General features: G+C 44.8%; 1 protein-coding gene across 2 annotated transcripts in view; it reads left to right on the top strand.

The window, feature by feature from the left end:
* The window catches only part of CNKSR3 (CNKSR family member 3), a 98,924-nt gene that overhangs the window by 25,101 nt on the left and 45,912 nt on the right, over positions 1–27,911 (top strand). For both annotated transcript variants that reach the window (XM_061624178.1, XM_061624177.1), the window contains exon 2: positions 23,325–23,488. In XM_061624178.1, the coding sequence (XP_061480162.1) occupies positions 23,325–23,488 (164 nt within the window). The remainder of the gene's footprint in view (positions 1–23,324; positions 23,489–27,911) is intronic.

Below are 27,911 nucleotides of genomic sequence, written 5' to 3'. Positions count from 1 at the left end.
GAAGCCAGTGCAGGCGAGCCAGAACAGGTGTTATATGCTCGGACCGCTTGGTCCTTGTTAGCAATCTGGCCGCCGCATTTTGCACTAGCTGAAGCTTCCGAACTGTCTTCAAAGGTAGCCCTACGTAGAGCGCATTGCAGTAGTCCAAACGCGAGGTTACCAGAGCATGTACCACTGATGTGAGGTCCTCCTTACTCAAATAGGGACGTAGTTGGGCTACCAACTGAAGTTGGTAGAACGCATTCCGTGCCACCGAGGCTACATGAGCCTCAAGTGAGAGGGAAGAGTCTAAAACGACTCCCAAACTACGCACCTGCTCCTTTAGGGGGAGTGTAACCCCATCCAGAACAGGATATATATCCACCATCTGATCAGAGAAACCATCCACCAACAGCATCTCGGTCTTGTCAGGATTGAGCCTCAGTTTGTTAGTTCTCATCCAGTCCATTGTCGCGTCCAGGCAACGGTTCAGCACATCAACAGCCTCACCTGAAGAAGATGAAAAGGAGAAGTAGAGTTGCGTGTCATCAGCATACTGATGACAACGCACTCCAAAACTCCTGATGACCGCGCCTAACGGCTTCATGTAGATGTTAAAAAGCATGGGAGACAAAACCGAACCCTGCGGGACCCCACATTGGAGAACCCACGGTGTCGAGCAGTGTTCCCCAAGCACTACCTTCTGGAGACGGCCTGCCAGGTAGGAGCGGAACCACTGCCAAGCAGTGCCTCCAACTCCCAACTCCGCGAGCCTCTCCAGAAGGATACCATGGTCGATGGTATCAAAAGCCGCTGAGAGATCGAGGAGAATCAACAGAGTTACACTCCCTCTGTCTCTCTCCCGACATAGGTCATCAAACAGGGCGACCAAGGCTGTCTCAGTGCCAAAACCGGGCCTGAAACCCTATTGAAATGGATCTAGATAATCGGTTTCATCCAATAGCGCCTGGAGCTGGCTAGCAACCACTCGTTCCAAGATCTTGCCCAGGAATGGAACATTTGCCACTGGTCTGTAGCTGTTGAAGTTTTCTGGGTCCAAGGAAGGTTTTTTCAGAAGTGGTCGCACCGCCGCCTCTTTCAGACAGCCCGGGACCACTCCCTCTCGTAAAGAGGCATTTATCACTTCCTTGGCCCAGCCAACTGTTCCATCCCTGCTAGTTTTTATTAGCCAAGAGGGGCAAGGATCCAGTACCGAAGTGGTTGCACGTACCTGTCCAAGCACCTTGTCCACGTCCTCGAGCTGAACCAACTGAAACTCATCCAATAAAACATGACAAGACTGTGCTCCGGACACCTCATTAGGATCAACTGCTATAAAATGGGAGTCTAAGTCCGGGCGAATGCATAAGATCTTATGCTGGAAGTGCTCAGCAAACTCATTACAGCGGGCCACCGATGTATCTACTATGTCCTGTAGGCCTGGATGGAGTAATCCTCAGACAACTCTGAAGAGCTCCGCTGGGCGGGAGAGAGATGCCTTAATAGTGGCAGCGAAATGTTGTCTTTTCGCCACCCTCACCACTCCTACATACAGCTTAGTAGAAGCACAAACCAGCGCATAGTTGCATTCGTCGGGAGTTCGTCTCCATCTCCGCTCAAGCCGTCTCCTATCTTGTTTCATCGCTCTCAGCTCTGGAGTATACCAAGGAGCTGTATGAGCTCTACATAGGAGAGGGCGCGCAGGAGCGATCGTGTCAACAGCCTGGGTCATCTTTGCATTCCACAGATTAGCCAGGGCTTCGACAGGAGCGCCAGTCCTCTCAGCCGGAAAATCCCCCAGAGCCCTTTGAAAACCTTCAGGATTCATCAGTCTCTGGGGGCAGACCAATTTAATAGGTCCCCCACCCTTACAGAGGGGAAAGGCCACTGAGAGTCTAAACTTCAACAAGCAGTGATCTGTCCATGACAAAGGGAGAGATGTAAGACTCCCCACATCCAGATCACTATCCCCATGTCCAGTAGCAAAGATAAGGTCTAGAGTATGCCCCGACATATGTGTTGGACCACTAACATATTGAGACAGCCCCATGGTTGTCATGGTGGCCATGAAGTCCTGAGCTGCCCCAGACAAAGTAGTCTCGGCATGGATGTTGACATCCCCCAGTACTAATAGTCTGGGGGATCTCAACAATACCTCCGAGACCACTTCCATCAGCTCAGTTAGGGAAGCCGTTGGGCAGCAAGGTGGGCGGTACACCAAAAGGATTCCCAGCCTGTCCCTCTGGCCCAGCACAAGGTGCAAACACTCCAGACCAGTAACTGCATGGACATGGTGCTTGGTGAGTGAGATGGAACTCTTATAGACCACAGCAACCCCACCTCCTCGACCCTCAGATCTACCATGATGCTGGACCAGGTACCCCGGTGGGCAGATCTGGGAGAGACTAACTCCTCCCTGTTCGCCCACCCAGGTCTCGGTTATACATGCCAGATCGGCTGCCTCGTCCACAATCAAATCGTGGACGAGGGAGGTTTTATTATGTACCCATCTGGCATTTAAGAGCAGCAACTGGAGATCTGAGAGTTGGCTGAGAGGACAACCAACAACCCTGCGGGTATGAGAAGGACCAGAACAAGGCACAGCCACTACATGTCTGGGCCACGTTCCCCTTACCTGGCACGTTCTTCTCATAACGCCATACCTCCCTCTGCCCGTCACTAAGGCAATTGGGCCCCCCTCAAGTCTCCCCACTTGATGGAAAGACCTCTTCCCCAGGCACATAATAAACTATAAGTGCAAAAAACTCATATACACAAAAATACACACTCACTCACAACATACACTCATACATGCACCCACTCATCCAATTCAAACCAACATGGCAAACAGAGTCCCGCACTCTGTGCGCACAGGCGCCAGCTCTAAGCCTCTTTTCTTCACACGAAAAAACGCCACCCTCAAAGAGTCCAGATGATAACGATGACGAAGAAGCGTGGGCCGCCAAGGCAAAGTGCAAACTGCAGCGGCAGAGATGGAAGCGCGCAGGCGGCCAAAAACACCAGCCGCGATGGCAGCGGGGGCTAACAAGAGAGAAGACAACTGCCAGAGGGTGGGGAAGAGAGCTCCACTTCAGAAGAGCCACCTCTAGCCAAGGCTTCCCTCCCTTTAGTGTCAGGCTTCTTTTAACATGTGCTGGGATAGGAGTAGTCGGGGGCCTGCCATTGAGGTAATACTGGGCAAGGGGACGTAATAGCGGTGGGAGGCAGACTGGCTGTTACAGGAGAAGGGATATAAGACATTTTCATGCTTGCATCCCTTCTGGTCCCCCTTCCAACCCTTGGGACACTGGTAACTATGCTGGGAATTCCCTGGATCTTACTGTCCTGCTGATGAATGCAAGGTCATTGACTAATAAAACCATTTTAATTCAGGACTTAATCCTGGATGAATGCGCTGACCTTGCTTGTATTACCGAAACCTGGCTAAATGACCAAGGTCTCTCCCAGCTCTGCCCACCAGGTTTTGTTGCACTCCAGCAGCCTAGATCCAGGGGATGGGGAGGTGGGGTCGCAACTGTCTGCAGGAAATCTATCTCCCCTGTCAGGTACCCTGTCCCTAACACCTCCAGCTTTGAGTGTGTGCCTGGCGTTGGGTCAGGGAGACAGAGTGGGGATTCTGTTGGTGTACCGTCCACCCAGCTGCCCAACAGTCTCCCTCCCTGAGCTGGTGGAGCTGGTCTCGGCGTTGATGTTGCAGTTCCTCAGGATGATGGTCCTGGGTGACCTCAACATACATGCAGAGGTTAGACTCACAGGTCCAGCTCAGGACTTCATGGCTGCCATGACAACCATGGGGCTGTCTCTAATATCATCTGGAGCAATGCATGTGGCAGGACACACACTTGATCTTGTGTTTTGTTCAGGACAGGAAGAAGGTGATCTGAGGGTGGAGGGGTGCTTAGTTACTCCGTTGTCATGGACAGATCACCACCTGACAAGGTTTAGACTTTGTGCCCCTGGTAACCTTCGCAGGGGTGAAGGGGCAATTAAGATGGTCCGCTCCCAGAGACTCATGGATCCAGATGGTTTTGTGAATGCTCTGGGGGATATTCCCAGCATGGCTGGCGATACTGCTGAAGCCCTGGTCAATCTCTGGAATACAGAGGTGACCTGGGCGGTAGACACTATTGCTCTAGAGCACCCTCTCCCACCAGGGAAGGCCCATAATACACCTTGGTTTACTCAAACCTTGGGCCTGATGAAACGGCAGGGACAACAGCTAGAGTGACGATGGAAAAAAATTCAGTCTACTTCTGACCGAACACAGGCTAGAGCCCATGATCGAGCCTATCATGTGGCAGTGATGGCAGTGAAGAAAGGGCATTTCTCTGCCACCATTGCGTCTGCTTAGTGTTGTCCGGCTATGCTTTTCCGGGTGGTCTGGGGTCTTTTGGGCTCTGGCCCTTCATTAGACTCTGAGCCCTCAGTCACTCGCTGTGACACGTTTGCGAGGCACTTTGCAGATAAAAATGCTCGCATTCGGATTGCCTTGGACTCCTCATTAACTACAGTTGTGCCAGATGTCTCCAAAGCTTCCTCTGGTCATTTTTCTATGGATACTTTTCAGCTTGTAAAGCATGAGGATGTGGACAGGATTCTGGGAGAATTGAGGGCCACTACTTGTTCCCTTGACCCTTGCCCATCCTGGTTAATCAAATCTGCCAGAGGGGGAGTGGCTGACTGGTTGGCATATTTAATTAACACCTCCCTAAGGGAAGGTTCTATGCCAACATTGTTGAAGGAGGCTGTGATAAGACCTTTGTTAAAGAAGCCTTTGTTACACCCTGCAACTTCTGTCCAGTCTCTAATCTCCCCTTTTTGGGTAAGGTGATTGAGAAGGTAGTGGCTGCCCAGCTCCAAGTTTTCCTGGATGAATCGGACTATCTAGACCCTTTTCAATCAGGCTTCAGGCCTGGCCATGGGACAGAGACTGCCTTGGTCGCCCTGCTCAGTGACCTATGCTGGGCATCAGACAGGGGGAGTGCGTCCCTGTTGGTGCTGCTGGACCTCTCGGTGGCCTTCGATACGATTGACCCTCGCTCAGGAAGGAAGGCTGCCTTCAAAGGAAGGAAGCCTGAGATAATACTAAAGAGTTAAGCCCCAGCTGATAGTTGAGCCATCAGCCTCAAGTAACACATCATTGGCTGGCAGCAGTAGCTGGGAGGAACCAGCCACACATATAAAGTCAGAACACCCTAGCGAGGGAGCCTGCTCCACGAGCTAGAGGGAGCCCCAGCTGACGAAGCGTCAAGGCGAGTTAAGCAGCAGAGCGAGTTCGGCAGCAGGGTGAGGAGGCCAGGGCCCCCCACTCTGCCCGTCTGTTCCCTGACCTCAACTAAACCGCAGTCTCCAACCCATTGACGTAATAAACCTTAAACAAAACTATGCAGGTAAGAAGCCAGCAGGGGTGTGGGGGCTTTCCAGTGTTTTGCACCGCCTGCAGCATGTACGACTATCAGCCTGTTGGACAGAAGTCGTGGGTGTGCTCTCGGTGCAATGAGCTCCTGGCTCTCCGGGAACGACTTCATTTCCTTGAGGCCAAGGTGGCGGACCTGGAAAAGCTGAGAGAGGCAGAGAGGTGTGTGGAGGAGGCCTTCAGGGACGTTATAGCTGTGTCCCACTCCAACAATGATAGCTCTCCTGCTATCATGGAGAACGATGGTCTCGGGGAAGGAGAGCATCCAGCTGAGGAAGAGGGAAACGATCCCTTAGAAGGGACCCATTCCTTGGGGGATGAGCAGCTATCCTCTCGTGCCGAGGATATATCTCCAGGGGGTGGAGGGATCCTTGTAGTGGGTGATTCGATCATTAGGAACATAGACAGTGGGGTGTGTGATGGGCGTGTAGACCGCAAGGTGTTTTGCCTGCCTGGTGCGAAGGTTGCAGATATCGCCCGTCGTTTAGATAGTTTGGTAGACAGTGCTGGGGAGGAGTCAGTGGTCGTGGTGCACGTTGGCACCAATGACATGGGGAAATGGTGCCGTGAGGTCCTGGAAGCAAAATTTAGGTTGCTAGGTAGGATGCTGAAAGCCAGGACCTCCAAGGTGGCTTTCTCTGAAATGCTACCGGTTCCACGCGGAGGACCAGCCTGACAGGCCCAGCTTTGCAGTCTCAATGCATGGATGAGACGATGGTGTCGGGTGGAAGGGTTTGGATTTGTTAGGCACTGGGGAACACTTTGGGACAAGCCGGGCCTGTACAAAAGGGACGGGCTCCACTTGAACCAGAATGGAACCAGACTGCTGGCACTTAAAATTGAAATGGTAGCAGAGCAGCTTTTAAAGTGACTGAGGGGGGAAACCCGACAGGAGCTGAGAAAGGTCCGGTTCGGAATAAACCTCCCCCCTGGGATAAAAACCAAAGAAATGATGAAATTTTAAAAGGGGTAGGCCTAGAAGTAGGCATTGTGAGAGCAGGGGCACAGGATATAAATTCAGAAGAGCAAAATTACCACAGGCCAAACCACAAGTGCCAGAGACACTTGAAGAGAGACACTGCTTACAAGTGCCTGTACGCTAATGCTAGGAGCCTGCGAACCAAGATGGGAGAACTGGAGTGCTTGGTCTTAGAGGAGAGCATTGATATAGTGAGCATAACGGAGACCTGGTGGAATGGAGAAAACCAGTGGGATACGGTTATCCCTGGATATAAACTATATCGGAAGGACAGGGAAGGACGTATTGGTGGCGGAGTCGCTCTATACGTGAAAGAAGGCATTGAATCCAGCAAGCTTGAAACCCCCAAAGAGGCAGACTCCTCCACAGAATCGTTGTGGGTGGTGATACCATGCCCCAGGAGGGACTTAATACTGGGAACGATCTATCGTCCCCCTGATCAAAATGCTCAGGGAGACCTTGAGATGAGATATGAAATTGAGGAAGCATCCAAACTAGGAAATGTGGTAGTAATGGGTGACTTCAACTACCCGGACATAGACTGGCCGCATATGTGTTCCAGTCATGACAAAGAAGCAAAGTTTCTAGATATTCTAAATGACTATTCCCTAGACCAGTTGGTCATGGAACCGACCAGAGGGACGGCAACCCTGGACTTAATCCTCAGTGGGGACCGGGACCTGGTGCGAGATGTAAGTGTTGTTGAACTGATTGGGAGCAGTGACCACAGTGCTATTAAATTCAACATACATGTAACTGGCCAGTTGCCACGAAAATCCAACACGGTCACATTTGACTTCAAAAGAGGAAACTTCACAAAAATGAGGGGATTGGTAAAAAGAAAGCTGAAAAACAAAGTCCAGAGGGTCACATCACTTGAAAATGCTTGGAAGTTGTTTAAAAACACTATATTAGAAGCTCAACTGGAGTGCATACTGCAGATCAGAAAAGGTACCGCCAGGGCCAAGAAGATGCCAGCATGGTTAACAAGCAAAGTCAAGGAAGGCAAAAAGTCTTCCTTCAGAAAATGGAAGTCTTGTCCAAATGAAGAAAATAAAAAAGAACACAAACTCTGGCAAAAGAAATGCAAGAAGACAATAAGGGTTGCTAAAAAAGAATTTGAGGAGCACATTGCTAAGAACATAAAAACCAACAACAAAAAATTCTATAAATACATTCAAAGCAGGAGACCATCTAGGGAGACAATTGGACCCTTGGATGATAAGGGAGTCAAAGGTGTACTAAAGAACGATAAGGAGATTGCAGAGAAGCTAAATGAATTCTTTGCATCTGTCTTCACAGTGGAAGATATAGGGCAGATCCCTGAACCTGAACTAACATTTGCAGGAAGGGATTCTGAGGAACTGAGACAAATAGTGGTAACGAGAGAGGAAGTTCTAGGCTTAATGGACAATATAAAAACTGACAAATCACCGGGCCGGGATGGCATCCACCCGAGAGTTCTCAAAGAACTCAAATGTGAAATTGCTGATCTGCTAACTAAAATATGTAACTTGTCCCTTGGGTCCTCCTCCGTGCCTGAGGACTGGAAAGTGGCCAATGTAACGCCAATCTTCAAAAAGGGATCCAGGGGGGATCCCGGAAATTGCAGGCCAGTTAGCTTAACTTCTGTTCCTGGAAAACTGGTAGAAAGTATTATTAAAGCTAGATTAACTAAGCACATGGAAGAACAAGCCTTGCTGAAGCAGAGCCAGCATGGCTTCTGCAAGGGAAAGTCCTGTCTCAGTAACCTATTAGAATTCTTTGAGAGTGTCAACAAGCATATAGATAGAGGTGATCCAGTGGACATAGTGTACTTAGACTTTCAAAAAGCGTTTGACAAGGTACCTCACCAAAGACTTCTGAGGAAGCTTAGCAGTCATGGAATAAGAGGAGAGGTCCTTTTGTGGATAAGGAATTGGTTAAGAAGCAGAAAGCAGAGAGTAGGAATAAACGGACAGTTCTCCCAATGGAGGGCTGTAGAAAGTGGAGTCCCTCAAGGATCGGAATTGGGATCTGTACTTTTCAAGTTGTTCATTAATGACCTAGAATTAGGAGTGAGCAGTGAAGTGGCCAAGTTTGCTGACGACACTAAATTGTTCAGGGTTGTTAAAACAAAAAGGGATTGCAAAGAGCTCCAAAAAGACCTCTCCAAACTGAGTGAATGGGCGGAAAAATGGCAAATGCAATTCAATATAAACAAGTGTAAAATTATGCATATTGGAGCAAAAACTCTTAATTTCACATATACGCTCATGGGGTCTGAACTGGCGGTGACCGACCAGGAGAGAGACCTCAGGGTTGTAGTGGACAGCACGATGAAAATGTCGACCCAGTGTGCGGCAGCTCTGAAAAAGGCAAATTCCATGCTAGCGATAATTAGGAAAGGTTTTGAAAATAAAACAGCCGATATCATCATGCCGTTGTATAAATCTATGGTGCGACCGCATTTGGAATACTGTGTACAGTTCTGGTCGCCTCATCTCAAAAAGGATATTATAGAGTTGGGAAAGGTTCAGAAGAGGGCAACCAAAATGATCAAGGGGATGGAGCGACTCCCTTACGAGGAAAGGTTGCAGCATTTGGGGCTTTTTAGTTTAGAGAAAAGGCAGGTCAGAGGAGACATGATAGAAGTGTATAAAATTATGCATGGCATTGAGAAAGTGGATAGAGAAAAGTTCTTCTCCCTCTCTCATAATACTAGAACTCGTGGACATTCAAAGAAGCTGAATGTTGGAAGATTCAGGACAGACAAAAGGAAGTACTTCTTTACTCAGCGCATAGTTAAACTATGGAATTTGCTCCCACAAGATGCAGTAATGGCCACCAGCTTGGATGGCTTTAAAAGAAGATTAGACAAATTCATGGAGGACAGGGCTATCAATGGCTACTAGCCATGATGGCTGTGCTGTGCCACCCTAGTCAGAGGCAGCATGCTTCTGAAAACCAGTTGCCGGAAGCCTCAGGAGGGGAGAGTGTTCTTGCACTCGGGTCCTGCTTGCGGGCTTCCCCCAGGCACCTGGTTGGCCACTGTGAGAACAGGATGCTGGACTAGATTGGCCACTGGCCTGATCCAGCAGGCTCTTCTTATGTTGTTATGTTCTTATGTTCTTATGACCATGGTATCTGTTTTACGGTGACTCTGGTCCTACCTGATGGACAGGACCCAGGAAGTGGTGCTGGGAGACTACTGCTCGTCCCCCTGGCCGTTGGTCTGTGGGGCACCGCAAGGTTCCATTCTGTCTCCCATGCTCTTTAACATGTATATGAAACTGCTGGGAGAGGTCATCAGGAGATTTGGAGTACAATGTTATCAATATGCTGATGACATTCAGCTCTGTCTCTCCCTACCACCTGATTGCAGGGAGGGAGTGCTCATCCTAAACCGGTGCCTGGAGGCTGTGAAGGGCTGGATGTGGGCTAACAAACTGAAACTTAATCCAGACAAGACGGAAGTATTGCTGGTCAAGGGAAAAACAGCACAAGAGACGGGGTTGCAACCTGTTCTGGATGGGGTGCACTCCCCTTGAAGGAGGAGGTCTGCAGTTTGGGAGTCCTCCTATATCCTGCCATGGTGCTTGAATATCAGGTGGCTACGGTAGCCAGGAGTGCTTTTGGCCAACTCAAACTGGTCTACCAGGTGTGTCCATTCCTGGAGGCAGTTGACTTGGCCACAGTGACAATGCATTGGTGACATCAAGGTTTGATTACTGTAACACACTCTATGTGGGGCTACCTTTGAAAACGGTTCGGAAATTGCAGTTGGTTCAAAATGCAGCAGCCAGAATGTTAACTGGAGCATGGCACAGGGAGCATATCACCCCTGTACTTTATCGACTCCACTGGTTCCCAATTTGTTTCTGGGCCCAATTTGAAGTGCTGGTCCTGACCTTTAAAGCCCTAAATGGCCTTGGACCAATATACTCGAGGGACCGCTTACTCCCACATTTACCTGCCCAGGATTTAAGATCATCTGCCTCTGGTCTCCTCTGCGTGCCTGGAATAAAAGATGTTAAGACTGACAGGCACGCAGGAGAGAGCCTTTTCAGCTGTGGCCCCCAAGCTTTAGAATACCCTGCCCCAAGAAGCCTGCTCTGCTCCCTCCCTGATGGTTTTCCGGAGACTTCTGAAAACGATCTTGTTCCGGAGAGCCTTTGGGAGGGACTGAAGGTAGAGCCCGACACTGATTTTATGCCTTCTATGTTAAATTTTACCTTTAATCCCTTTAGTACCACTCCCTATATATGTATATATGTGTGTGCATATGTATGTATATATTGTATTTTATGTATTTCAATTTATTTTAATGTTGTGATTTTACTGTTTACAATTTTATTATGTACGTGTTTGGTTTTATTTTTGTAAGCCGCCCTGAGTGCCCTATTATAGCGTAGAAGAGTGGGATAGAAATATTTTAAAATAATAATAATAATAAAAATAATAACAGTGTCCCCCCCTTGCTCCAAATCAGCAGTTAAATAGCTCACAGCATCTGAAACTCAGGGCTACTTTCAAACCAATTTGTTATAAATCTGGAAGGCTCCTTCTCCAAGAAAGTTCTGCTGGGACAGGCAAACTCCTCTGCATTGTAGCCTGTATTGTACAAATCCATAGTTGAAACTCAAATGCCAGTACACGTTTCCATTGTTTCCCCCAGATTTTTTTCACTTGTGATTATGGATTCAAAAAAATAATAATTTAAAGGTCAAAATGAACACGAAATGCTCTGCCAAGAAGAATGGAAACAATGCAGTGACTCTAGCTGAAGATAATTTAAGGAAACCCTCCTAATGTGAAGGAGACACAGTGTCTTCAGAAGTAATCAGACCCCTGACCAATCTCTCATATTACTGGATTACAAATGGTACATTGTAATTTCGTTCTGTATGATATTATATTTTGAAACACTGAAACTCAAAATCAATTATTGTAAGGTGACATTCGTTTTATGTTGGGAAATGTAAAAAAATGTAAGAAACATAAAAAACTGAAACATGTTGCTTGCCTAAGTATTCAGCCTTTGTGCTGTGGAAGCCCCCAGTTTACACAGATGAAACAGTTGTGCCGTGTTGAGGACACAATTACCTTACCATTGGCCTCCACCTGTGAGCAAATGTTCAGTGTTTTTAATTCTTGTAAACCGCCCAGAGAGCTTTGGCTATGGGGCAGTATATAAATGTAATAAATAAATAAATATTGTCAAGATAAAAACTCCATTGTTGAAGGATCATTGGTCAGGCTGTGGATGTGAAGGAAAATGAAGACCAAAGAGCATTCTACAGAAGTGAGAGATAATGTAATACAAATGCATACATTAGGAAAAGGGTACAAAATAATATCCAAGTGTTTGGCTATCCCAGGGAGTGCAGTTGGATCAGTAATCAGGAAGTGGAAGCTGCATGACACCACCCAGGCACTGCAAAGAAAAGGCCACCCTTCAAAACTCAGCGCTCAAACAAGAAGGAGACTTATGAGAGAAGCCACAGAGAGGCCAGTAATCGCTTTGAAGGAACTACAGAGTTCAGCGGCTGGGAGTGGAGTAATTGTGCAGTAGTCAACCGTATCAAAAGCTCTGCATAACACTGGCCTGTATGGCAGGGTGGCAAGAAAGAGGCCGTTACTCAAAAAGTACCGTCTGAAAGCACATCTGGAGTTTGCCAGAAAACATGAGAGTGGCCCAGCAGCAATGTGGGAAAAGGTTTTGTCATCAAATTGAGACCAAGATAGAGCTTGTTGGCCAAAACTCAAAGCTCTATGTGTGGCACAAACCTAACACTGCCCATGCCTCAAGACACCATCCCTACAGTGAAGTATGGTGGTGGCAGCATCATGCTGTGGGGATGCTTCTCATCAGCAGGGACTGGGCATCTTGTTAAAATCGAAGGACGAATGGATGGAGCAAAGTACAGGGAAATACTGCAAGAGGACCTACTTCAGTTCACTCATAAAGTGAAGTTTGGGAGGAAATTCACTTTTCAGCAGGACAGTGATTCAAGCACAAGGCCAAAGCAACATTGGAGTGGCTCAAGAACAAAAAGTTGAATGTCCTACAGTGGCCCAGTCAAAGTTCTGATCTCAATCCCATTGAGAATCTGTGGTGCTGTTTGAAAATTGCGGTCCACAAGCGACATCCAACCAACCCGAACAACCCGGAGCGAACCTGCCAAGAAGAATGGACCAAAATCCCTCCGACACTGTATGCAAAGCTGGTACATGAAAAATGGAAATGGACTGCCTTCAAGTCGATCCCGACTTATGGCAACCCTATGAATAGGGATTTCATGGTAAGCAGTATTCAGAGGGGGTTTACTATTGCCTCCCTCTGAGGCTAGTCCTCCCCAGCTGGCTAGGGCCTGCTCAGCGTGCCACAGCTGTACAAGCCAGCCCCTTCCTTGCCTGCAACTGCCAGCTGGGGGGCAACTAGGCTCCATGGGACTATGCAGCTTGCCCACGGCTGCACAGGTGGCAGGGCACGTAACCCCTGAGCCACTCCCTGTGGGGGTGATCTTTAGCTGGCCCTTGACACCCAGGAGACACAAGTGGGGATTTGAACTCACAGACTGTGGACTCCCAGCCAGGCTCTCCTCCCCACTGTGCTATACCAGCTGGTACATACCTACCCCAAAAGACTTAAAGCTGTTATTGGTAGCTCTACCAATATTCATGTGTGGGGGTTGAATATTTGTGCAAGCAACATGTTTCAGTTTTTTATATTTCCTACAAACATTTCCCCACATAAAACCAATGTCACCTTACAGTAATTGATTTTGAGTTTCAGTGTTTCAAAATAGAATATACAGAATGAAATTACAATGTACCATTTATAATTCAGTAATATTGAGAGCATTGGTCAGGGGTCTGATTATTTTTGCAAGGCACTGTAATTGAGATAATTGTTCTCATTCCCTCTCCCCTCCTTTCTTCTAGGGCAGCCTTCCCCAACCTGGTGCCCATGCTGGTTGGGTTTGAAGAGAGTTGTAGTTCAAAATATCTGGAGGGTACCAGGTTGGGGAAGGTTGCACTAGAATCTAGTTTCAGGTCCCCTGGCCTAGACATGCTGGCACAGGGTGGGACTTGTTTTGGGTGAGAGACAATAGGAGAGCGAGTAGGCTGCCACAGGTACAGTGCCGTGAAAAGGTATTTGCCCCCTGTCTGATTTTCTGCATTGTTGCATATTTTTGGCACTGAATGTTGTCAGATCTTGAACCAAAACCTAATAGTAGAGCAGTGGTTCCCAACCTTTATGAACACGGGACCCCCTTTATAAACTGAACATTTTTTGTGACCCCCTCCCCCCAGGGAGGCAGGCTGGCTGCCAGGAAGGAAGGGGGAAAGCAGCCTTTCTTTGCAGGCTTGCTTCTTTTTGCTTCACAAAAAGCCCTCTCCTCTCATTCTAAGTAAGGGTGCTGTCAGTAGCGGCAGTGCAAGGAGATGGGAATCAGTGATAGTAATCCCCTCTTCTTCCTGGTAGCTCCACCCTCAGCCTCCTTTGGCATCTGCCATGTATTTTATAGGCGGATGCCTGCCCTTAGTGTGCCTGAAAGACGCTCTGGCGCTTCAGCAAAAGGCCTCCCCTCTCGTTTGGAGCAAGGGGGAGGTGTCATCTGCAGCTGCAGTGGAAAGCAGACAGTGTAGAAGGAGTGAAGACTTTTTAAAAAATTAATAAATAGTTCATTTCTTTACTGTTCACGGCCCCCTCTGGATTACTTCGTGGGCCCCCTGGGGGTCCCGATCCCCAGGTTGGGAACCACTGTATTAGAGAAAAGGGAAGGTGAGTGAACAAACAACACAAAAAATTGTTATTTATTTATTAAAGAAAGTTAGGCAACACCCAGTGTCCCTGTATGAAAAAGTAATTGCCCCCTATTAATTCAACCCAATGAAAGGGGTTATTAGGGCCAGAAGATTGAAAATCTTAGTAAACTATCATGTCTGCTTTCGGCTAGCCCTGCCCAATATAAATCTGAGTAACTTTGGCCCTTGCCATCAGATTGAAGTTGCCAGCACACAGGTTCCAAAGCCACATCATACCACGATCAAACAAAATTCCTGAACACCTCTGGAAAACAGTTGTTGATGCATATTAATCTGGAAAGGGTTACAAAGCCATTTCTAAGGCTCTGGGGCTCCACTGAACCACAGTCAGAGCCACAGTGACCAAATGGAGGAGGTCTGGGACAATAGTGAATCTTCCCAAGAGTGGCCGTGCTGCCAAAATCCCTCCAAGAGCAAGGCGTAAAATCATCCAGGAAGTCACGAAGGACCCCAGAACAACATCAAGGGATCTGCAGGCCTCTCTCGCCTCAGCCAAGGCCAGTGTTTATGACTCCACCATCAGAAAGACACTGCAAATATGGGATTCATGGCAGAGTACCAAGGGGGAAACCACTGCTCACTAAGAAGAACATGAATTGCTCGTCTAGAAATTGCCAGAAAGCACCTGGATGATCTTCAAGAGTTCTGGAATAATGTTCTATGGATAGATGAGTCAAAGATGGAACTTTTTGGGCTACATGGACCCCGTTATGTCTGACGAAAACCAAACACTGTATTCCACATGAAGAACCTCATCCCAACAGTGAAGCATGGTGGTGGCTTGGGGATACTTTGCTGCATCAGGACCTGGATGATTTGCCATCATTGAAGGAACCATGAATTCTGCTTTGTCTCAGAGGCGAATGTCAGGACATCTGTCCGTCAGCTGAAGCTGAAGTGCAGCTGGGTCATGCAGCAAGACAATGATCTCAAACACACAAGCAAGTCTAAATCAGAATGGTTGAGGAACAAGAAATTTAAAGTTTTGGAATGGCCTAGTCAAAGTCCAGACCTAAACCCCATTGAGATGTTGGCAGGACCTGGAAGGAGCAGTTCATGCTCGAAAACCCACAAATGTCACTGAGTTAAGCAGTTCCGCATGGAGGAGTGGGCCAAAAGTCCACCACACCACTGTGAGAGACTGATCAGGAACTTCAGTAGGGCCCCACTCATACGGCAGGTTAGGGACCAGACCTCCGCTGAAAAGCGAAAACCGCCGAAAAGTGGAGCATCGATCAGCGGTAGTGTGGGGAGCTCCAGCTGACAGCGCTTGGCCCCTGAAGCTCCCGGCGCTATAGCTGATCAACGTTCCACTTTTCTGTGATTTTTCAGCCAGAGCCTGTGGCGCGATCAGCTGTAGCCTCAGCCGCCCCACTCCAGCTGATAGCATTGCCCTCTCTCCCCACCCACCTTGCTTGCTCACTCACCCTCGTTATGGTGGGGGAGTAGTGCTCCCTTTCCGTGGCAGGCTTCCTGCTGCGGATTGCAGGGAGGGAGCTGCCCGCCTGCCCATGCCTGCTTGCTTGCCCTCCGCCGGCTCCCTGGCTCGTCCCCCCTCGCCCACTTGCCCTCCTCTCTGCCTTCTCACCCACTGCCCCTCCGCTCGCTTGCTCAGTGCACGCACATTCCTTACCTTAAAATCTTTGTGTGTTGTCTGCAGCGCTTCTATCTTTGCCGTGTCTCCTGGCATGGCTCTGAGGAGCAGGTTGGGGCTGATGCAGATGTTATTCTTGTGCACGCAAAGGTGATCAGCCTCTGAGCAGAGAAATGCTTGGCATCGTCCACTCTTTCATCCTTTAGGGTTGTGAGGCCGGCTGGCTCTCATTGCGTGGCTAGCCTTTGCTGTTGCCCCTGGAGCTGGCACATTTTCATCATCTGACTCCCAAGTTATCCGTCTCTATCATCTGACTCATCAATGAATCTTATTCATCTTGATGGTGGAGACTTGGATGAAGCTCTTGCTGTTGATGTTGACGTTGAAGGTTGTTCAAGGCTAGCTGTTGCTGTCGAAGGTTGCGATGGTACTTTTTTAAAGTAGGAAAGCAATGAACTTTGCCTGATGAATTCCTGTCTCCTTTCCCTTAGAATTTCTTTATAGTGTGCAGTATCGTTTAGAAGGCTTGCATTCACTTTAGAATTTTTGAAATGTGGATCAATCCTCTCAAAAGCTGCCATCCCCGTTTCTATACAGTTGATAGCTTCTTCCAATTCCTTGGTTGTCATTTCTCTAGGCACAGCAGGACTATCATCAGGATGGGACTCCTGTTCGCGAAACATCCTTCTTTGCTCTTCAATCAGAAGAAGATCTTTGTCTGTTAGGGTCTCGTCATGAGAGACAAGCAATTCTGCCACATCCTCAGGCTCGACTTCCAATTCTAATTCCCTTGCCATTTCCACAACATTTGTAGTGACTATCTCCACTGGATTCTCAAAGCCTTCACAATCATCCACAAGTGTTGGAATTAGCTTCTTTCAAACACCTTTCAATGTTGTTTCTTTAACTTCCTCCCATGCATCTCTAATAGTTTTTATACCATCCAAAATCGTGAAGCCTTTCCAAAATGCTTTTAATTTATTTTCACTTTGCCCAGCTATTGTATTGCTGTCTAAGGCATTTATAGCCTTAGCAAAAGTTCTTCTTAGGTAATAGGATTTAAATGCTGCAATTACACCTTGGTCCATAGGCTGCAGCAATGAAGTTGTATTTGCAGTTAGAAAAATAACATTTATCTCCTTGTACATATCTCCTAGAGCTCTAGGATGGCCAGGGGCATTGTCTGCAAGAAGTAAAATCTTAAAAGGAATGTTCTTTTCCTTGCAGTAAGCCTCAACTGTAGGCTTAAAATAGTCCATGAACCAATTTGAGAAAAGATTGCCAGTCATCCAAGCTTTTGAATTGGATTTATAATAAACAGGGAGGTTAGCTTTTGCATAGTTCTTTAAGGTGCTAGGATTTTCAGAGTGATAAATCATCATAGGTTTTAACTTGCAATCACGAGCTGCATTAGCCCCTAACAAGAGAGTTAGACCATCTTTTGCAGCTTTGAAGCCAGGCATTGGCTTCTCCTCTTTAGCAATAAAAGTCCTAGATGGCATCTTCTTCCAATATAGGCCTGTTTCGTCCACGTTGAAAATCTGCTGCTTAGTATATCCACCATCTTCAATGATCTTTGAAAGCTCACGTGGGTAACTTTCTGCAGCTGCTGCATCAGCACTAGCTGCTTCACCCTGCACTTTGATGTTGTGGAGATGGCTTCTTTCCTTAAACCTATTAAACCAGCCTCTGCTAGCTTCGAATTTATCCTCAGCAGCTTCCTCGCCTCTCTCAGCCTTCATAGCATTGAAGAGACTTAGGACCTTGCCCTGGACCTTGCCCTGGCTTAAAGGCACGTTGTGACTGGTTTGATCTTCAATCCACACCAGTAAAAGTTTTTCCATGTCAGCAATAAGGCTATCACGTTTTCTTACAACTTTTGTGTTCACTGGTGTGGCACTTTTAATTTCCTTCAACACTTTCTCTTTAGCATCCACAATTGTACTAACTGTTTGGCGAGCCAAACCTAGCTGACGGCCTATCTCAGCCATAGACATGCCTTGCTCATTTAGTTTAATCATTTCTAACTTAGCAGCTAAAGTAAGAGGCTTACAACTCCTTCTTTTATCACTAGTACTACACTGAGATGCCGTTGTAATTAACACAAAAATATTATATATTTTTATACAGTATATTATATATATATTATATGCAGTATATATTTATGTACAGTATATTAGATATATATTATATTATACAGCATTACTGTATATAATATTTATTTATTTATTTATTTATTTATTTGTTAGATTTTTATACTGCCCCACTAGCATAGCTGTCTGGGTGGTGTACAGCAAAAAATACAAATATACACAATAAGAACCCATAATATAATACAACAAGGACGCATATAAAAGGATGAAAGATCTAAAATCAGTTACAGCAAGTTTTAAAAACTAAATTAAAATTAAAGTTAGATTAAAATGCCTTAGAAAAGAGGAAAGTTTTATCCTGGCGCCGGAAAGATAACAATGTTGGCGCCAGGCGTACCTCATCGGGAAGACTATATATTATATATTTTATATATATTTATATACAGTATATATAAATATTGTAACCTTAACTTTTGAACGTTTAGAAAATTGCCAGAATACAGAGAGACACTGAGTGCACAAATGCTGAATCAGACTGAATCACTGACAGTAAAATGGCACCAGATGCCCTTCTTGGACTCAGCTGCTGAGCACGTTGTCAGAGCTTGGAAACGTTCCTTTTTTGAACTATAACTCCCATCAGCCCAACTGTAGTTTAAAAAAGGAACGTTTCCAAGCTCTGGTGACGCGCTCAGCAGCTGAGTCCAAGAAGGGCGTCGGGCGCCATCAATTTGTGCACTCAGCATGTCTCTGTATTCTGGCAATTTTCCTCTGCAAAAACGGAACAAGTGCCGAACATATGGAACATGGATACAATTCAAATCTGCCCGCATTAGCGAAGCACCGGAAAGTGGGGCCCTAATGTACAGGAAACGTTCGGTTGCAGTCATTGCTGCTAAAGATGGCGTAACCAGGTTTTGAGTCTAAGGGAGCAATTACTTTTTCATATGGGGGCATTGGGTGTTGCTTAATTTTCTTTAATAAATAAATGAGATAAGTATCAAAATTTTGTGCTGTTCACTCATGACAACATTCAGTGCCAAAAATACGCAACAATGCAGAAAATCAGACAGGGGGCAAATACTTTTTCCCAGCACTGTAAAAGATGGGGTAGGAAGTATTGCTAAGGCCATTTTAGTCAAGTGAATGTTCTGTATTTGGACAGTCCTCACTGCTCATCAGTTTTATTTATTTTTTGATGAATTTTTTACTTGGTTTATGTTATTGGTTGGGGTTGCTTTTATGGATTCTCTAAGTTTTGTGTAGTATTATCTTTTTTCTGTATATTTTTACAGTTATTGTTCAGTCCCACTCTGAGATTGAAATACATTCAATGAAGAGTGGGTTATAAATTATTATTAATGTTATTAATGATACTGTTAATAATATAAATAATATTTTAATAATAATAATTTGTTATGTGCCTTCACATCGATTATGACTTATGGCTTTTTTTTCCGATCTTGAAAGTTTAGGTCTTTGGCTTCCTTTGTGGCTTCCTCTTTTTCTACTCCCTGCTGTTTTTCCCAGCATTATTGTCTTTTCTAGTGAATCATGTCTTCTCATGATGTGTCCCAAGTATGAGAATATCAGTTTCATCATTTTAGCTTCTAATAATAGTTCTGGTTTAATTTGTATGGTATCTGCAGAGCTCTCCTCCAACACCACATTTCAATAAATATTAATAATAATAATAGTCACAAAAGTAGTGAAAAGCAGTTCAACAAACAGCACAAATTCCTCTTTGTGATGCTGTCTAAAAGCTGTTTCCTGTAATGCGTAAAGCTTCCCTTAGATAGAGAACTTGTTGAGTATGACTTAATTCCTGCAGGATAATGCTCCTCTACAGCTGTTTTACCACGGAAGAGATATCATCTATTCTAAAACAAAATAATAACAAATAGAGGTCCTGTAGGGCCTGTTTTTCATTTTGTCTTTTGGGTATGCCAACTTTTTCTTTCTTTCAGGGCTGGCTTTGCAACCTACTTCAAACAGCACTGTAGCATATTTGTGTAGAATAGATCAAGGTGGGACTTAGTGTTTGAATGATCCCGCAAGACTTTTTAATGTGTTGACTGTGGTTGGGTGGGAGATTTGGGCTATACTTCCGGCAGCAAAATGTCTTTGGCTGACACTTTTCTTCCCCTCCTACAACAGCTGCTATGTATTGATTTTCTCTTGATGTTTTAGCACTGAAGCACCCTCCTAGATAATACTTTTTTGATTTCTCATGTAATCTATTCCTGTTTTATTTGTTTCACTCTTTTGTATCCTATTCCTAGGCTGGAAATGGTTTGCTAAAGAAATAAGCATGTACCTATCAGCACAATCCTAACCACATATGCTCAGGAGTAAGGCTATTGAATTCAATGGTGCTTACTCCTAGGAAAGTGGGATTAGGGTTGCAGCTTTAGTTCTCAAATCCTTAGTAGCAGATACAAGTTGAAGATGTCTTACATTCTATGCATCTAGATTGTTGTTTGACTCAGTGATATATCTGTTTGTGCAGATAGACTCCTTCTACTATGTTTTCTGCAGTGGTGTTGGTGGTAGTATCTCAGGGTTTTTTTCTTTTTTGAAGGAGTGTTGAACTCCTTTACATTCACAGTTCATCTGCTACTAATGTGATGTCATCTCGGGTGATTCATGCATACTTTACTTGGGCCTATTTTGAACCAGATTGCCTCATCATGCCAGTCCAAATCAGGCTTTACGATTAGATGAATGTGTATGTTCAAGTGCATGTCTAGGTACCAGGATGTCTTTCAGCAGTATGTGGGTATGCTGCAGCCTGTGCATATAGTGGCCATGATCTCACAATGCAGTGCATGTGAAGAAAAAACTGCAGATGGGAGTAGCTAAACCAAAGCCTTGGAAGCAAATATCACTTAATGCAGTTTTGGATGTGCATGTTGATTTCTTCCATGGTAGCCCCAGTTCATTTACCTGGAGGGAATGAATTAAAAGGGGAACCTGTTTTTTTTTTTTTTTTTTTTGAAGCAAGGAAACTTGGTGGCCTGTGCTTCAAAACACATAACTGGATTGGGCGTAAATTGAGCCCCCCCCCCCAGTAATTTGATTGCATATGTAACACAATAATTATGGGTGATTTAAAATTGACTTCTTTCTCTCCATTCTTTTGATGTATGTTTTATATGAAAAGTGGTGGCTCTAATCCAGTATAGTGAGTAAATATAGGCCTGGAAGCAGTAGTATTCTGAGTTTAATTAATCTTGAGTGCAAGGGTGTAATCTTCTGGGAGGCTAGGAAAGTCTGCTTTTTTGGAAGGAGGCATGTAATTTTCCTTAAAGTTGCCAAGAAATTGTTATGTTACTTGCTCATCAGGAACTTGAGCATTCTGTTGTGCCTTTAACCTAGCAGGAATTCAGGAGTCACAAGCAATTTTTTTACATGTATTTTAATGGGAGTGACAAGGAAATGGATAAAACTTGGCAGGTGTAAAGCATCTGCTTGGTGAAGTTGTAAAGGAGTAGATGCATCCTAATAATGGACTGTAGTCTGTCTGGATCTTAATGTCTTCAGCACATTGTACAACTTGCCTAATAATTAAAGTTGTTTCTGCTAAAGTGATCTGTTACGAGTTTCTTTGTTAGGTGTCCCGGTTCTGATTATCTGATTGCTGTCCTGCAGAGGAATTTATTCAAACAAAGAAGCATTTTCATGTTGAACTAGTGGATTAATAACACTCACATTGTTTTCCTTAGCATTCCAGTGTTTCAGTGTGTTCCTGATACTGTGATATCTCTTACAACTGCATGAATAGATACCAAGTTCTGCTTGGAGGTGATAGCTGCGGTTTGGACTCAAGTTTGTAATTTCTTTTAAACAGAGCACTGGATTTCTTGTTCAGAATTGCCTCCTTTACTGAGACTGGAAATAGGTATTAACTGTAGCTTAATGTTAAGTACATTATGCTTTACATGCCAAAGGTCCCAAATATAGGCAGCTAAAAAGATCAGGTAGCAGTTGGTAAAAGCCTTTGACTGACTGGCTCTCAGGAAGAGTAATCAGACCTAGGAGAGATGGGCAAATAGTCTTACTTGGTTATAAGGCAGCTTCCTATGGTCTTATGATCTGAAGCCTATTGCCAGAATTGAGTAGTAAACTCAACTATTTTAATTTTCTTGCATGGGTGTTAAGTACCAGTTGTTCTGTAGCCTGTTGAGTGGACTAGTGGAGGATTATTTTAGATAGGAGAATCCAGAATTTTTATAAATTTGTTGCACATGTCTGTAACTTGCTAATAACAGGTTTGAGATGAAGCGTTTGTACTTGCCCCAAACACGTTGCAGATAAGATTATTGGCTCCTCTAGGTCATTATTGTCCACATTGATAAGCCTCAGCCTCCCAGAGCTTCAGCTGTGGAGACATTGAGGATTGAACCTGGGGCCTTCTGTATGCAAACCATGTGCTTTACCTCTAAGCTGTAGCCCTTCCCCTGCTTTTGCACACTTAAATAGGATTCTTGTGCTGTTTAGGAGGCATTTAATGATGTTTCACCATCTAAAGCTAGCCAAGATTTATGTTGTATTTCAGGGGTAAAGTTGTATACTACTTTATTTAATTACTAATGTTCCTTAAGACTTTTACCAGCTGTTCCAAAACTAGGAAATGGAAGGATGCAAATTTCTACAAAATATTTCTGTTCACAAATCTGGGATAGGGTCTTTAAAGTTGTGGGAGAAGGGTGTAATAGAAGTATAATGACACAGATTTTCTAGTCTTTCCCCACCCACAAGAAAAAAGCAGGGGATATTTGCTGCTCATCTATCTGCACTAACAAGGTGTCATTCCGAAGGTAACACTGTTGTGGCAGTGGTGAAGTGGTTAAACTTTATTGCTGGTGAACTCTGGAAAATGAGATATTAAGGTTTTTCAGTTTCCTTCAGTCCTTAAGTGTTCAGCAGGAGAATGTTGGGGAGATTCTTAACTTTCTCTGCTCCCCTGCCACCCTTTCTTATACTTGAATTGAGGAGGCCTGGTATGGCAGTGTTTGAGAACTGTCTGTTTTAAGATGCTGCTCTGTGAAATAATAAATGGGCCTAATGAGATGCACTAGATATCACCTTACAGCACCATCCTTTGCAGATTTGCTCAGAAGTAAGCCCATTGCATTCAATGTGATTACTCCCAGGTAAATATGCAATAGAGCAATGCTGTGGGGGTCAGATTTGGAAACGGGGATTGGGGTGGAGGAAATGCCACTTCCTAATCCCTGTTAAGCTTGCAGCCAGGGCAGAAGAACATTTATAATGATGGATGGGCATGGGATATGGGACATATTTTTCAGCATTTTATTTAAGCATAACTAAGCTAGAGAATAGATGTGCTGGATGTTTGAAGTTTTCTAATGGAAAAATAATAGTAAAAGAAGTACAATTATAATGATTTTCTTTCTTATTTAGGGTTGGATGATTGCCTGCAGCAGTATATACAAAAAATTGAACGTGAGAAGATAAATGGTGCTCAGCTGTTACAGATTTCTCACCAGGATCTTGAAGAGTTGGGTATCACCCGCATTGGACATCAGGAGCTCGTTTTAGAGGCTGTGGATCTCCTCTGTGCACTGGTCAGTTTATAGAATGAATGTAAATGTGTGGTGTTGAAATCCTCCCCCACTTTTCTCACCTTGACTAATGGAATTATTAGTTAAAAGGGATATACCATATCCTCTGGGCTGTACAGCAGATTATATCAGTAGTGATGTTGAGTAATAATGCAGACCAGTATCGGGCTGCAAGTCTCTTTACAGCAGAAGGGAAGGAAAGTTGGTACAGAAATGCAGTTTGCAGTTCTGCAAGGGACAACTGTTCAGCTGGTGATACTAATTTGAAATCATGCTGCCTTTATGGTGAATATTCGTGATGATGCGGTGGATTCCTGGAATGAATCCATGAATGCTGTTTGGGACTGGATGAGGGTTAACAAGTTGAATTGAGACGAGACAATGAGTGATGAAAATGAGCCAAACAGTATCTGGTGGGATGTTGGCTTTCACTGTCTTAGACAGGGTCACATGCACACTTCTCTATGGACAAGGTTTGGCATCTCAGATATTCTCTTGGTTCTTTGTTTCTGCTAGATTCTCTGATGGTTAGAACTGCTGGTGCTTAGGCTGGTGAGCTGCTGGGCATGTCCTCTCAGATGAGGTTTAGCATAGGTGCCCATGCTTTGGCAACCTTCTGTTTTAGTCTACTCCCAAGCGCTCTATGTGGGCTTAATGAGGAGGAACCTGTGAATACTGCTGTGAAGCTTCAGTTAGCGCATAATGCTGCAACTCATGTCTGTGCAGGTGGGATGGGATGAATTGCAAAAAGTGTGTTGCACCATTCTTAGCTCACCTCTGCTGTTTCCCTGTATGCTTCTACACTCAGGTAAAGATCTCATGATTATCTTTTTTAAAGCTCCAAACTTTCTAGGCCCTGTATAGCAGGATCAGCTAACTCTTTGTGGCCCAAGAACCACAATAACAATTTGCCAACCCTCCGAGGGGTGCATGCCAGTGGTAGGTGCGGCCACCTCACATTCTTGCTTGCACACACATGCATGCAGCTCCCATCCTCAGCTGATCCATACAGATCAGTTGAGGATGGGATTATCTCCCCCTCCTTGCACATGAAATGATATGATTTACATCCCCTTCAGAGTGCTGGGCTGAATGGAGATGTTTGAAAATCTCCACTCACCCCAGCATCATGTCTCCTTCAATTTTTTTCATTTGGCCACTGTGGCCAACATTGGTGGGATCTTGGTGAGGGCAGAAAACTTGGCTTATGAGGCCGAACTGCTCCCCTTCAGCCATCCCTGCCTTAGGGATGCCTCCGTCCTGTGTCCTTGGACTTGTGGACAAGCTCCTGTGTGATGTCCCATCTTCTGCACAGGTGAGGCTGTGTGGGCAGAGGTTGGGCTTACTCTGTAGTGGCATTCACGTTATGGAACTTTCTTCCTTGTGGGGCTGAACCAGGGTTTCTCACCAGCAATTTTTTGTTGTCCAGTAAAGTCCTGGCTTTTTTCATTTTGTGCTTAATTTTATTTGATTGTTTCTATTTGTTCTGTTGCGGATTGCCATGTTTATTTTTAATTTTGTGCTTCGTGTTTAATCAATTCTGTTAATTTTTGTAAGTGGCTACAGGCACAGAAATAGTTTAATAAACAAAAGCAAATGAGACCTACTGGAATGACTGTTAATAATGGTTCATATATGGATTGAGTTGAAATGGTCAGATCTGTAGTCCATGCCCTGTATTAACTTTGTCTCATTTTTTAAAAAATCCAGAATGAAAACACAAAATTTGTGCTAAGAAAAAGGTTTGTTCTTTGACCTATCTAAATGATAGAAATGTGTATAGGTTTTTTATTTTCTATAACTGGAATATCTAGAGTATGTGTATTTTGAAGACCTCTCTTTGTTTCCCCTCCCTTGTTGTCCTCATTTTATCTTATTTAGATTTATTCCTTTTGGGGCAGGGACTTGTTTTATTGTTTTATTTTATGTATAGTGCCATGTGCATCTGATGGCACTATATAAATAAGTGATGATGATGATGATGTCATCCTGTTTCTGTTGGTTATGAGACTTAGCAAGGGATGATGGAGGGTTGGTAGCCATATACCCTGAATCCTTTTAGCTCTTCTTCTACATTCCAAGATTGCCTACACACTTTTAAGCCTATCATTGTAATCATGAGGATGAACAACTTGCAGTATTTATTTTTAACATGCAAGTTGAGCAACGGCTGCGGTTACTGATGTTCAGGAGGAGAAGTGTTGGGGAGATTCTTAACTTTCTTTGCTTCCCTGCCACCCTTTCTTACTTGAATTGAGGAGGCCCAATATGGCAGTGTCTGAGAACTCTCTATATTAAGATGACCTAAGCTGCGGTTGGGTGGACCGTGGCATTGGCAGTGGGAATGTGTGGAAAAGAGCAGGAGAAGCCCATGAGCCTGACAGAGACATAATTCCACCAGTCATAGAATTAGGCCTATGTCTGCTCCATGGCTTAGAGACTATAGGTACACCAGGAAGAGGGGATCTGTGGCCCCCATTGTCTTCAGATTCCCATTGCCTCAGCAATTATGGCCAATGGATAAAGATAATGGAAGCTGGAGTCTACCAACATCTGGAAGGCCAAAGGCTCACAATCCTTGGGATACAGCATCCCAAGGCACAAGGTGACTAGATAATGTGCAGTAACTGTACATTAGAGTGGTCCTATCTCATATTTTGGGGCTGACTTGTGGCAAGCTTTCCATCACTGTCTTAAGTTATACTCTCAAAGCTTTTCCAGTCTTGTAAGGTAGGCATGAGGAACTTTTGCCCCTCCATGTGTTTCTGAACTACAACTCCCATCATCTCTGACCATTGGCCATGCTTGCTGGGGCTGATGGGAGTTGTAGTTCAGCAATATCTGGAGGGTCAAAGGATCCCTATACCTGTTGTGAGGGAATGGATTTTAAATTACTTTTAAAAGTAGTTAAGTGTATTTTTGAGGCCTAGTTCCTCTGTGTGACGTGATACTTACATGGTGAATGTGAATTATGAGTATTTTAGAAGAGAAGCTTCCTGCCCCTTAATTTGGGGGCAACACTACTGTTATGACAGAACAACATACAGTAATTGAAAAACTAATATTTCATAATACGGGTGGCTCCTTTTTTCTATATGAAGAATTGTATTACAGGTTGTTTATGAATCAGCCAGGATATTTTCTCTCTTTCTCTCCCTCCCCCCATTAATTCTTGTTGCATTAGTGATATTGTGTTGAATACAGTTTACTTTATGACCATGATACACTTGGGCTATGTGTTTGTTCAAAGTCTATGAACCATTGCCAAAAGTGTCTAGAGTTTCATCAGTGAGAATGGTGGGAAAGAATTCTCTGTCACTCTTTTGCCTTTACTCGGCTACATTCCGTCCATTATGTAACACTTCTTGTATTTGAGTGTGTTCTTAAAATGGGCAGAGCCTTTAACTCCTGGTATAAAATGTGCTCTTCTTTCAGAAGTGGGGAAACAGAAATAATTTGTGCTTGATAAACTAGTGGGAGTGTTGGTGGGGATTAGGTGATCTGTAACAAATCAGCTGTTACGTTTTGAACAACTGACCTAAATACCTTGCCCATCTCTTCAGTTCTTCAGTGGCAAACATAACCTTTTAAAAAGGGTGCTAAGAGAGCCTGTTTTAACTAAGCAACTGTCAGTGCAGTCCTCCATGCTAGGTTTACGGTTCTAGTGTCATGCAAGCAGAGCACATCTGGTAAAATGGCGAGCTTACTGAATACTCTCTTGCTTGAAATAATGGCTATGACAGCCACCTGAGGTCATTCTACTTAAAAAAAACATGGGGATAAAATGAACAGAGCTGGATGCCTGCCAGAACTCAAAGATGTGTTCTCTCTTCTTCAATTTCCTCCTAATTTCCTTCATAAATGCGAGTTTTGACCTTGGAACCAGATCTTTCTTGGTTAATGCATTAGGCAAAACGTTCTAGTGGAAATGACATCCCACCCTACATTGGAGGCAGGGTGTAGGGGAGAATATGAAGGGTTACCATGTCTCCTTTATTGTCATCTTAATGCTCCTTTTGGGAGTGTTTAGAAAGTGATAAGGCATGTAATGCCTACATCGCCCAATAGTTGTGCCTTGATACATTATGGTTCATAAACTATGAACCGCAAACTATGATTTGGAAAGCTTCAGGAAAGCTTCAGGGGACACTGTAAACAAGGCTAAATTCCAGTCGGAGAGAAGGGGGAAAAGGAAACTCCACCGACACATACAGGGAGAGAGTCAGCTCAGTCCTTGCTAAAAAGGGCAGCTTCAGCCTTCCTGAAACACAACCACAAGCTCTGTTTCCCTAGAAAGAAAGGTCAGGCTGTTCTAGGTGGGAAAACAACAAACACAAAAGACTTGCCTGGAAGGCGCAGCCCCTTGATTAGATTAAAAGCAGCCAAAAGCTTAAACAGCCCCGCCCCTCGCTCAGGAAGGAAGGAA

Source organism: Rhineura floridana, chromosome 4, assembly GCF_030035675.1.
Source record: "Rhineura floridana isolate rRhiFlo1 chromosome 4, rRhiFlo1.hap2, whole genome shotgun sequence".
Classification (NCBI taxonomy): Eukaryota; Metazoa; Chordata; class Lepidosauria; order Squamata; family Rhineuridae; genus Rhineura; species Rhineura floridana.
Note: the sequence above shows the minus strand (reverse complement) of the source record. Positions and strands in the feature narration are given on the sequence as shown.